The sequence below is a fragment of the Typha angustifolia genome, chromosome 15 (assembly GCF_048772165.1).
Source record: "Typha angustifolia cultivar Huaian chromosome 15, ASM4877216v1, whole genome shotgun sequence".
NCBI classification, from domain to species: Eukaryota; Viridiplantae; Streptophyta; class Magnoliopsida; order Poales; family Typhaceae; genus Typha; species Typha angustifolia.
Window position 1 is genome coordinate 8,362,100 of NC_133253.1, and position 12,730 is coordinate 8,374,829.

The 12,730-nt window shown below is 36.0% G+C and overlaps 3 protein-coding genes across 3 annotated transcripts; 2 read left to right on the forward strand and 1 right to left on the reverse strand.

Moving 5' to 3' along the window:
- Nucleotides 1-684: 684 nt before the first annotated feature.
- LOC140779919 (uncharacterized) lies at nt 685-4,516 on the reverse strand. The gene is made up of 5 exons (XM_073125259.1): nt 4,325-4,516; nt 4,110-4,225; nt 3,293-3,374; nt 3,100-3,185; nt 685-1,144 (listed from the first exon to the last, which is right to left on the reverse strand). The coding sequence occupies exons 1-5, from the start codon at nt 4,364-4,366 to the stop codon at nt 898-900; spliced, it is 573 nt and encodes a 190-aa protein (XP_072981360.1). The 5' UTR covers nt 4,367-4,516; the 3' UTR covers nt 685-897.
- A 425-nt stretch (nt 4,517-4,941) lies between these two features.
- On the forward strand, nt 4,942-7,611 carry LOC140779362 (uncharacterized). The gene is given in 8 exon segments (XM_073124386.1): nt 4,942-4,983; nt 5,661-5,685; nt 5,779-5,811; nt 5,942-6,063; nt 6,150-6,280; nt 6,368-6,591; nt 7,141-7,352; nt 7,528-7,611. Coding segments are annotated over 6 exon segments (801 nt in total). The 5' UTR covers nt 4,942-4,983; nt 5,661-5,685; nt 5,779-5,783.
- Nucleotides 7,612-8,803: 1,192 nt separating this feature from the next.
- Nucleotides 8,804-10,198, forward strand: LOC140778270 (uncharacterized). The gene has a single exon (XM_073122908.1). It carries the CDS (start codon nt 8,862-8,864, stop codon nt 9,996-9,998), a length of 1,137 nt encoding a protein of 378 aa, XP_072979009.1. The 5' UTR covers nt 8,804-8,861; the 3' UTR covers nt 9,999-10,198.
- Nucleotides 10,199-12,730: the final 2,532 nt, after the last annotated feature.

Here is a 12,730-nt window from a genome sequence, read left to right on the forward strand (position 1 = left end):
GAAGGGAGCACACCTGGTTGGGTGGCCTAAGATCACTATGCTGAAGCTTTTTGGAGGAAATCTTTGTCTAATTTGATTGCTTGCATCCTCTACCTGCTCAATTATGAGTCTGTTCTTTGGGTTCGACTAGTTCTAGAAGCTAATATGTGAGGTCGTCGGCCACCTCATGGCTTGGCTTCTTTAAAATGATTCGGTCTGAGGCATCTACCTCATTCCTAGATGAACCTTGGATTGATATGTTTGATGTTGGTCAAATGGCAATTAATTAATCAAAATTAAACCGGTTTTCTTTGAAAAAGGTGAAAAAGAAATGCAAGTGATTAAATTTTCAGTCCAGTTTTTAAATAGACAAATTGTTAAGCTGATATATGATTCAACGAATTTGAGGCCTGCAATGCACATATCCATCAAGTTGATAACCAGAATAATTTTGTGAAGTTCTCTTAACTATGCTGATCAGTTTACTTTTTCTAATATTACTCATTCAGTCAAAACACTTCCTTTATAAGAACAATTATTCATGGAAGAACGACATCACCCTGGCTAGATTCCTATCAGAAATTCTAAACTATGAACATCAAGAAGCTTTGAAATAAAATGCAGTCCAATGACCATGAAAAACGGAAAGGAAAAAAAAGAAAAAAGGAATACACCACCATGGGACTGTAAACCTATAACACACAGTGCAAAATAACGAGGCGTCTAGTTAAAGCCTTAAACCAGTAAGCGGTGACAAGAATGCTTGTTATAAAGGAGAAAACATGTTATCTAATGAGTTGACAAAAGCGGATAACAGGAAGTAACATACCAGTAATCTTAGATGAAACTTCCCAAAAAGAAGCTAACTGATTGGTTACAAACATAATTGTGAAGTACAAGTGTGGTTGTAATGCAAATCTAGCTCTTGTTTGTAGTTTTTGGTCGTCTGAGGGCATTCCAGTCCAGCTTTTCGCGTTTTTCTGACTTATGATGTCCTCTCCTATTATTTTGAAAGGATGACTGTCCATCATAGTCCCCACCTGTACTCTTCAGCAGTTTTTTCGGAGATGCTTTATCTGCTTCCCTTTCAGGCTGCTTTCTTTTTAGGTCTAATGGAGAATCATTTTCTGAGTTAGCATCTTTCGAGTCCCCTGAACTATCTACTCTGCATTGTCATTGGATAAAATATTAGCTGATACAATAACCATAAAACAAAGTACAATTTTATTTCTTGCATATAGTTTACATTAAGCAATAACTGAATTGTAGAGACTCATCTGCTTGACTATAGAATCAGCACAGAGATCAAATGAGAACATCAGAAGGAGATATTGAGCAACGGAAACATACCATAGTGGAAAATAGAAGTTGCAAACACAAACCAGATTCTTTGATAGCAAATCTGAAATGTTGAGCCAAGAATTGAAACATATACGGCTTCTGACAAAGATCAGAGCCATGAACTACTTTTTTCTGGTCATTAGGAACTAAAACTGCACTACATTATATAATATGTTTTCCCTTTCCGTTGTTTCCACTGTTTCATAGTTAACCACCACTAACACTATGCATATTATGTTTTTCTTCTTCATAGATTCCACTAATTCATAGTTGACCACCACTACCAAGTCACATATTATGTTTTTGTTTTCCATATCTTTCCACTAGTTCATTATTAAGTATTAACCACCACTAGCACCCCTAATTCACATGTTACATTTTAATTTGCCATTTCTTTTCACCAATTCATAGTTAAATACCAGTACCCCTGATTGGTCCACAACAAATAGTCTCAAGGCTTTAGCTAGAATTGTACTCCGATACATATATCAATCCTAGTCCCTTTAAGTTTTATCAGGCAAGTATGGAGGAAGAAGTGAATAATAGAACTCAAGAACAGCACTAATCTGTGATCAACAAAATATATTGTAGGAAAAACTAAGACAAATAGTGCAAGCCCAGTGCATTAGTTAGTTCCATGCTTTTCACTGCACAGGGTATTTATGCCCACTACTTTTGATACCAGCCTACTTGACTTTGTGAACCACCATTGGCTGGTTGCTGGTAGTCTGATCATAGTTCTATCCACTGCTTCCATTCAAATCTTTCCCCATATACCTTACACTCTTAGAAACTATGTCCTAACATTTAACTTAGTTCCCTTAAAATTCTCTTCTGAATGGAAAATTTTGATTAAAGTGAGAGCATAATAATTAGGATTAGAAATCCACCGGCCTACATATTATATATGTCAGATATGACATTGGGCCCAAAATTAAGGATAGAAAGAATAAAAGGGAGAAAAATAAAAGTAAAGAGTGGAATGATGTAAACAAGGAAAATCTAGCAATCTGTCATTGCACAATGAGAACAAAGTGATATAAACAAATAGAAGAAAGAAATTCACAAGCCAAAGACACAAGAAGGGCAGATTGATTTAATATACTACTCACCAGAATTTTAAGGACCATTTCAGAAAGTCCTAAATGAACTAATAGGGATTTCTTGGGGCCTAGGTTTTCAACCTACATATGCAACAGCTGCACAAGGGAAATATCCAACATTTTATAGTGGAATCAATCTAATAAAAAGTTATATTCAAGTAGGCTAACCTTCCTCTAACAACCTTTTTCTCTCTTTCTATTCCTATATTCCCCTTGTTTTCCTTTTCCAATCAATATTTCTGCTCCGTCACCTTCAAGGCTTCAAATAAGTTGTTTAATGATGGAATTAGTTCTTGTCTTGTTGAACGTTGAGTGAGTTGGGGAATACAAAGACAGTCTAAGATCAAGCAATGTTTTGCAGATAGCATAAGAAATGCTTCTTTCTAGTTCCAGCAATACAAAAGTCAGCTATGATGTACCAATTTCCAGTAGCAGTACGATTTTCACCGATGAAATAAGAATAGAACAAAAAAAATAGATTACAGGAAATGCCATGGTTCACAGGTACAAGAGGCCATTAAAAATATTACATGCCCATAGTTCTCAGATGCAAGAATGTTGTTGAAACTTGAAAATACTATATGCCAACTGAGAAGAAATTTATGAGGTTAATAGATTCTCAAAAAGAGCTGCACAATCATAATGATACACTTTTTTTTTAAGACAAACGACAAACCTGTTGCAGCTTAGACTATTTTGATCACGAGTACTTGAAGGAGATGTTCGCATCTGATTAATGCTTGCTGCCTCATCATTTATTTTCTACAAGACTAAGCTCAAGTAAGATTCTACAAGACTAAGCTCAAGTAAGGAGCACAACATCTGAGGGGAGTGGGAGCAGAGTTTAATAGAAGAATTCTCAAACTCACATCGATGGAAGGATTAAAACTCTGAAATGACATCCGACCTTTTAATGCTTCTGGTTGAGGATTTCCCTCCATTATGACAATGCTACAGAATAATAACAAGTAAATTGTGCTAAGTCTCAACTTGAAGAAGGGTGGCCTGTGGCAACTGATATTTGGCAGCTGATAAAATAACTCGTTATTAAGACAAACCTCAGCTCCTCTCAGAAAAATGAGGAAAGATACTAAGATAGTGATAGTTCCTACCTATAACAATCTCGACATTGGATTGTTAATATAAAAAAAAAAAATTACATCTCCATTCACTGAATCCAAAATACTGTTCTTAATCTTTACAAAGGTGACTGATCTCTGGTCCTCAGACAAAGTGAGAAGAATAGATTCAGGTGGAAACAGAAGAATCTGTAAGGTCTAATAGCTCCTAACAAGTAAGAATAGACTACTTTCTCAGAAGAGTGAAAAGAAAGTGAAGTACCAACTACCAAATCCAAAAGAAATCTTCTAGGGTTTAAGACAAACACAAAGCCACAGAAATGCAGCCTTTCCAAGTTTCTCTAAACCATCAAGGATTTTCATCACCAAAGACATTAACGGTACCGAATCTTAGCATGATTACCGTTCTTAATTGTGTAAATATGGTCTCTTTGAGAATTTCCACTGCAGAAAATCACATCAAGGATTTTCTTTTTCTTTTTAAGAAGAAAAAAGCTAAAAGCCCTATTCCAGTTCGCATACTTAATTCAGGAGATCTAGCGACAAAATAACGAAATTAATCAAAATAAGCTTAAGACTTCAGGCAGAAAAAGTAAAGAGATCTCACCACTTTCTAACTGGAAGAGCCGGAGCATGGAATTCCGCATCAGGTTTAATCTTTTCGTTCTCCTCTTCTTCCTTCGGTTTCTCTGCCTTATGAACTAATGCAGCCCTCTGCATAAACTGGAAATCCAAAACAAAATCTCACTATTAGGGTCGATAACAGACAGAGAGAGAAATACATATTTCAATTGGGAACAGCGGAGGAGTTGGAAGTCTCGCCTTCATGTTCCTGATATTGCTCGAGAGCTCGCGTTTCGCCATTGTGATCTCGCGGTTGCTATCCTAGGGTTCCGCTTCGGCGGCGCCACGAGAAGGAGAGAAGAAATGGAAGAAGAGCAGGCAAAAGAGTAAAGAATCTTCAAAATAACCGCTCGATTGTCCCGCGAGAGACGAGAGGGAAAGAAAGGAAGGAATTAAAAAAAAAAAAAAAACTAGGGTTTTCTGCAGTCAAGCTGGATGTTTTCACTGTGATTAAAGTTTAATGATCAAAAATTGTAATGCAATAAATCTAATCTTAGATATGTCAGAAATTAAAACAGCATATAATATTCACAGCAATAGCGCTTAAAGTACTTAATCATGTATTAATGAATATATATTAATTCTGAAAGGTACCTCACTGGATTTTAGATTAAGAATATCTTATGAAATTGTTAATCAAATTTTATATTAAAAAAGAAATTTGACACTATATTTTTAAATATCGTTAATATGATTTTTGTAAGTAAGTTTTTATTACTTACAAATATACTCTAAAAACTTAAATTATTAGAAAATAATAATTTGTATGTTTTATATTCTAACATATATATCTTCGTTGCCGATGGCGGTCATTCCAGCAGGCATATAGATGCTACCCTGTTTCATACTTCAATAAGGTTTGATTAATGGTTATAGCTTATTTTCTGCATCTTTCTCTCTTAGTTCACTCCTAAATGATCTATAAATTAATTTCTTGGCATGTTAATCTAATGTAACGGGCAACTTATTAGCATCAACTTGTGTTAGAAAATTATTTGCAGCAGATCCTGAAATTTGATTTTGCCTATTCTGCAAAGTTCTATGTCCTCCCAGTAATTGGTTTATAGCAGAACTAAGAAGACAAGCAAGCTTGTTGATAATATTATTCTTTGATTCTAATAGTTTCCGATCTGGACTATTTGATTTAACGATATTTAAATATCAACATCCTTCATTTTAGGAACATTTCTGTACTAACTCATGCTCTTTCTCAGTTCATATGATTTAAATTGTACTGATATCAAGAACTGGTCATTGTTTTATCTATATAACCACTAATTTTCAATGTGATCTTGAGTAATAAAATGTTCCATATTACCACTTTTGAAGACAAAATTTCTAGTTGATTCTTTAGAAGGAACTCCTTGTTTCTCCATTATTTCTTTGCTTAATAAGGAGACTTTTATTTCATAACACAATTCCAACTGAATAAAATCTACAAATATTTGCATTTACTATAGTGATTTAGAACATTAGTCTCTCTTCTACTTCTAGCTCATCAGTTTTCTCATACTCTTATTTTCCTTACTTGTAGCCACATCTGGAGAATAGAGATAAAAGTAAGCCTTTTACAATCCTGTAGATCTTTTTATTTCTTGCTTGTATGTATTCTTCTTAACAATACCTGGTTTTGATCAATTGTTCTTTTGCAGTTATAATGCCACAATCTACTCTCGATCGGCTTGGTTAGTGTGAATCAAACGTTTTGTGTCTCGTTATTGGTATTACTACTTGTATCACCATACTTAATTCTGATCTTTCACACTAGAAATTTGATGATTTCAACACTAAAAAGCTCTCACTGTGAATTTCCAGCATCTCTGCACATTGATTATCTGATGCTTTTTGAACTCTACGACCCTATTTCGAAGCGAACTTCACATTGTAGTGTATTAGAGTTTACTGCTGAGGAAGGACTGATCTTTTTGCCGAATTGGGTACGCATCTCAGAGCTCAATCTAATACGAAAAAATTTAGCTTATTTATGATAAGCTGCTAACTGTGTGTTGTTCTCGGCTTACAGATGATGCAAAACATGATCTTGAGAGAGGGAGATACTGCAAAAATAAAAATTGCCACTCTCCCAAAGAGCACATATATGAAATTGTAGCCTTAGATAATGACCTTCTTAGATATCTCAGACCCAAAGGCTGTGTATGTATCTTAGTTCTAATTATACTTATTGAGCACTTGATTCTAAATTTATATATCTTTATCTGAAACACTTGTTTTCTAATGCAGGTTAGAAGGAAACCTGAGTAATTTATCATGTTTAACAATTGGTGATGCTATCATGGTAGCTCACAACAACCAGAAATACTACATTAATATCTTGGAAATAAAGCCTAGTAATGCCATATCTATAATTGAGACAGATTGTGAGGTGGACTGTGTACCACCTCTTGAATATAAGCAACCTGAGACAACAGCACCATCAAATGCATCTAGCATGGTATCAGAGCAAGGTTATAATTTCTCTTAGTTTAATTATATTTTTATCTTTTTTGTTACACTCATTCTAGCTGCATGATCAATATAAATTTGTTTCTTCTACCATGTTGGTAGGATCGAATCGCTCAATTCCCAATTCCGTTTGGTTTACAGTTTACCTTTTGACATCCTAGATACTAATGTCTAAACTGTCATTGTAAACCCATTAGGCCGAAACCTTGTCGATACAAAAACTTGAAACACTTGCCTATCTATAAGATATGATCAAACTTGTTTTACTTCAAAATACAGAATATGATATTAATTTAATTAGTCTAATTAAACATAAATTCAGCTTCAAATTTACACCGATAGAAATAAAGTTAATTTTTAAGAATTTTGCAGACATTCAGACAGTAGCGGTGTCCTTCGCCTAAAGTAACAAATAAAATAGAAGTCAACCATCATAATAGATTTTCTGCTTGATATGTAGTGTAATATTTGCTCGAAAATTATTTCTATCTAATGCTGAAACTGTATTAATTTATTATGGATCATAACTTAACATGTGAATGTAACTTCAGAGCAACAGGATAATGTGAAGATGGAATCTCTGCTGAAGAGGTTTGGGAGGAATGGAAGACGTTTGGATGGCAAGACAACACAACCATCATCCGCACCTTCTTCATCAACATCCAAAGTGTCCAAACAAGAGAGCTTTATGGAGACAAGCTCCACTTCATCACCACAGTCTTCTAGCAAACTACTGTTTGATTCTTCTTCTAACACAAGCAAGGTATACGATCAATTCTTGCAATTCAATGCCATTATGATCTGTAAAGACAATCATGTTGTGTTTTGAGTTGGAAAGCAAACATTCCTTCTTCTATTTTAGATAAACATTTGCATCCACTTGTATCCTAACAAGAGATCTAATCCTTTTATTGTCTGAGAACTCTTCTACTTGTTAGGCCTCTGAGGATACGCTGTTGAAGAAGAAGGAAGACCGCAGTTTCAAGCCATTCACCGGAAGAAAACACTCATTACTCGATTGATTAAAAGTTGTATTAGTTAGTAGTTTGTTCTTCTAATGGCATATTAGCTAGACCAGTTTTTGATCTTCGAATGGCAACCATAGTCATCTTTTGTAAGTCCTCCTCAAGTAATTTATTATATGGTCATTGTACAGAAAAAAGAACTCTTTGAAGGCACACTTGCATCTTGCTAGCCTCGCTAATCACTAAACATACATTGATTTCAATACCTATTTTGCCACTCGAATGCTTCAAAGAATGGTTTGATTTGTTTTCATGTATTCTTGTGAAGGAACTAGAACGACGAGATGAAATGCTCCTTTTATTTTCAAAAGAATCTTAGTATGGTGATTTATATATAACATATTACTATATATTTACATAATTATTTTAAAGTTTATATATTAAAAATGTTAGACCGTAATCAAACACCTTTCAAACCATTGTTATTTATATAGACTAACTCTAATAGAATTCTAATAGAGTTGGTAGATACCTTGCTCATGATCATCATGAGTTCAACTCCAACCCCAGACAAATATTGTGAAAAAATTATTTGATGGTTGGTAGTTTAGTGGCTTGACTCGATTCAGTTGATGGCTCGATAGTGCGGTTAGCTTGGAGGAACATTTTGACAACGCAATAGCTTGGAGTAAGTCTCGGCGGCGTAGCAATTATTTGGCGACACATATGGCTTGAAGCCTAGACTAAGCAACTAAAAGCTTGGTGAAGCCTATCTAGGGAAGGTTGATCCTTTGTCTGGCACAAGCTAGCCTTTGGGCTCATAAATGATAAAAAAAAAAAACAACAATTTGGAGTAAGCCTTGGCGGCGTAGTAATTGTTCGATGACACATATGACTTGAAGCATAGATTAGGTAACTAAAAACACTAAAGTGCCTCCGTATCTAAGGAGGGTTGACATTTGTCTAACTCAAATATAGCCTTGGGAAAAGAATAATTGTTATTAAAGATGATAACAATAATAAGCAGCAATATCATTAGTTACAATTAATTTTAAAAAAATATATTTTTTAAGGTGCTACACATATTCTAGATGCTATTGTAATCAAATATGCAGCTGCAATTATTCCAATTGAAGAAATAATTATATGTGTGATAAGTGAGTCATGGACTTTATGGTAAAATTTCGATGTATCCTAATATTCAAATCAAATGCTTATAGTAAGTAGCATCATAGTCCATTATCCAATATCCAAATCGTAGCTAAAAAGCCTAAAACCCCTCCTTGGGCGAAGCTCTCCTTATCAGAATGTTAACTACTACCACTCGCTTCCTCCACTCTCCCCGTCTCCCACCACCTCCTCCCAGTCCCAAACCCAAACCCAAACCCAAACCCCACTTCCTTCTCTCCGCTTCCTCCTCTCTCGCGGTGCCTTCCAAATCCACCCGTCTCCCCTTCTCTAGCCCTGCTAAAATCTCTCTGAGACAAAACCGCAAACACCTCTCGCGCACCCAAGTCCAAGCATCTTCCTCCTCTTCTCCCGCGTTAAAACCATTCTCTTTCTCCTCCGTCGACCTCTCCCGCGTCACTCCTCTCACCATCTGCAAGTACTCTGCCTTCCTCTCCCTCGCCATCTTCGCCGTTAAAAGGACTACCTCCCTCCTCCTCAACCCTTTCTTCTGGACCTACTTTAGCTTCACCTGGGTGTTCTGGCCGTGGCTTTTCGCTTTCCTTCTCGCAATCTATGGGTTATACTGCTTCCGCAAGTGCTCGCTTGGCTCCGCTACCGTCTTCGAGCAGCTCGCCGTCGTGACCTCCGCCATCACCTGGCTCACATTGGTCCCTCCTGCTCACTTCAATGGGTTCTTGGAAGGCTGGCCCTTCGCTCTCTTCTTTGTCTACCATTACTTCTTCTTCTTCGAGGCCTCGGTGCGCAAGCGCCTCTACGGTGATCTCTACCCCCGTGCCCATGATCCCAAGTGGGACGTTGCCCTCCCCCGTGCATTCCAGATTAGTTTCGCAATCTTAGTGTTGATCGGGCATTGGCTTGCGGCACATGAAGGGCCGGAATTGCATCTCATTTCGGGGGGATGGGCCAATTTGGGGACATGGGTCTTGATTGCCATGGTGCTTTTTATGAGGTATCATTCGGTTCTATACCTGGCTAACTATTCGGAGAAGGTGGTGGTGCCGACGGCGGTAGTGCAATTTGGGCCATACAGGTGGGTGCGGCATCCTATCTATGCATCGACAATGCTGCTATTTGCGATAAATTGTGTCACATTGAGGGCGCCGCTAAGCTTGTTGTTCCTTGTTGCGACGTGCTTGGTCTATTATGGGAGGAAGGCAGAGTTGGAGGAGGCTCTGATGGTGGAGACCTTCGGGGAGAGGTATACGGAGTACATGAATAAGGTCAGATATAAGCTAATTCCTCTTGTATTCTGATTGATTTAGCATTCCTAATGCTTTTGGTTTCTGATGTTGGTCTGGTTCTTAGTCTCTTTAGGTTGAATTTTGAGATAATGAGATGTCGGAATGTGAGTGCAAAGAATGTACCTTTATGTTAAATTAATCTTCTCTTGGCTTTTTATCTTCTTGTTGCACTTCTTAATAATCACAGAGGTTGTGTTTTCTTGTTTTCTTTATGCTACCTTTTCCATGCAAATTTTAAAAAATAACCAAGTATGGAGGAAGAAGGGAATTAAACTTAATCAAGATGATTATTTCAATCAATTTTCGCAAGAGTTTTAAGTTAATTGGAGTAAAATATTTCTGTTTAGTTGCTTTCTCCTTGACAACAAAAGGATTAGGCAAGTCCTGATCAAGTTCCAAATTCTTTTGCTGCTCCTTTATTAGATATTCCAGCTGCTTTTCCTTAAGAGGCCTTGTATGTCATGGTGCATGTTTATTAGTCAAACACTTGGCCAGTCATTGATTACCTACTAACGCAACTCATGATATATATATTTATACAGTGATTTGCAACTTATGGGTATTTATACCCCTTTTTGATATTACATTCTTGTCTCAGCAAAGTTTTTCTTTCCTGAAGACATGATAATCTAATTATTGCAGATTTTAGCCTCTAAAGACTTACAGAACCAAGAATATATATAGATGGAATGTTTCTAGTACGAAGTACCAATTTACAAAATACATTAGAATGTAAATGGAGATGTTGTCACTTGTCAGTGATGTTCGAAACAGACCATTGCTGAAGAAAGGTAAAGAGTCTAAAGACAATGCCTTAAGGTCTAGTTATATCCTTAAATTCCCCTATAGAACTTTCTGATTTCCCATTTCACATCCATATACCTGTTCTCTGTGCCCAAATGAATTAGATGTTCCAAGAAAGAAATGTAAGTAGACCGTTCTTTCTTGGGCAGCTTTAAGTTGAACACACGTATTACTATGGGTCTTGCTGATGTTATGACTAGATATTGAAGCAATTAAAATCTTTTCTTTTTGAGTATTGTCAATTTGTCATCATATGAAAGCTTTTGAAGAACTCCAATTTCATGTTTTCTCTCTCTATTTATATGATGAATGGATGAATGAGATTTATTATATCCATAAGTATATATGAAATATAGGCACCTTTGGACAAAGAGATACATTAATCTACATGACAAAATACTGATTGGGACAGTTAAAGTCTAAAACTGCTCCAAATTTTAGTCATTAACTGCATTAACAAAAAAAACTTGCCCATCATTAATTCTCTAAGGACCAACTAGTCTTGCACATCTTAACTAACTTTATTAATCAAAGTCCCCCCAAGCTAGGTGCACATGGAAACATGCTATTGAATTGTCATAACTCATAACTTCAACCTCCAGCTCTTGCTAAGATGTATGATATCACATCCTGATTTATGTGCTCATCTTTGTAATATCAAATATCGGTAGGCTCTGACCAGTACTAACATCTATGACCCAACCTGTTTTTCTATGTATCTCCTTGTAAATTTCCAATACTTGTACAAGTTATCCTTCTGTTTTACAAGCTTGTGAGTATCACCTGCCTTTTTAGAGCCAAAAAATTCAGATATTGGATATCCAGAACAATATCTGTGACAGTGACTATAATAGGTAACAGCATGCTCCAGTTATGGATCTTGTACTAATATACCACCTTATATGTTCAACTAAACAAGTTAGTGTTGCAGTTGGGTTTCGGTGAGGAGTGTAAACTGTTTAGCCGCTTGATGGAGTTGCTTGTTTAACTGACCAACCTTTGCTGGTAGTTTTTAGTTTTTATGAACTAAGATCTATGTTCGAATCAATCATTGAGCTTAGAGTCATTTTGTTCTTCCATCGAGGGCTTCTCTTGTTCTACTGAAATAAATAACAAATTTTGACTTTCTAGACATTTCATGGTTGGATTACTCATCCTGTCATTCTGAAAATCGGCTCTGGAACACGCCACCATTTAAGTACCTTCCATTGATGTATCCTCCTCTCTCTATTGATGTCCATATAAGTTTCTTTTTGGATAAATAGATAAACAATGACCAGAAAACAGGTTGGTCATGAATAAACCAGATTCTGTAGGAGCAAGCATGATCTAGTCTTCGACTAAGAGATGGAGAGAGGGTAAGTTTGTAACATGCATTGCAGATTTTCCTTATATTTAGTTTTTTTAATTGAAATGTGTTAGCTTAGTTCATAGTGCAATTGATTCTATAATTTATATAGGTCAGCCGGATTGTGTTAGAAACCTTAATTCACACCTTCAATTTGGTTTAACTTTAATGTCTTTGAAATTTGTCAAATGTGTATATCAAGTTCCATATATTAGTTGAAGCATATTATCGCTAGAATTCACTCTCGTACAGGATAGAACTATGAATCATGAAATGGAATGACTTGAATTACAGAAAACCCAGTATTATGTACAACAGCATATTTTGGTAGACCTTTTGTATAGATAGATTTTACTGTCATTTGCTATTTTAGGCCCTCATACTTCTTCTTCTTCTTCTTCTTCTTCTTCTTCTTCTTCTTCTTCGTTTATAACTAAATGTCATATTTATTAAACCTGTTTTAATCTACCAAATTCAAACTTAAGAAATAAGCACAGCAAACCAGATATAGAAGTTACACTACATCCAAACAATTCATTTTTGAGTCATGGAGTCGACTCAATATCCAATCTGTAACATGTAAATTTTGTCT

Bases quoted from the DNA above. Each gene is read 5' to 3' on its own strand.
- LOC140779919 (XM_073125259.1), bottom strand. From the start codon at position 4,366: ATGGCGAAACGCGAGCTCTCGAGCAATATCAGGAACATGAAG. The intron at 4,226-4,324 runs GCGAGACTTCCA...TTGGATTTCCAG, and splicing joins GCAATATCAGGAACATGAAG to TTTATGCAGAGGGCTGCATT. The intron at 3,186-3,292 runs GTGAGTTTGAGA...TTAGTCTTGTAG, and splicing joins GTTTTAATCCTTCCATCGAT to AAAATAAATGATGAGGCAGC.
- LOC140778270 (XM_073122908.1), top strand. From the start codon at position 8,862: ATGTTAACTACTACCACTCGCTTCCTCCACTCTCCCCGTCTCCCACCA.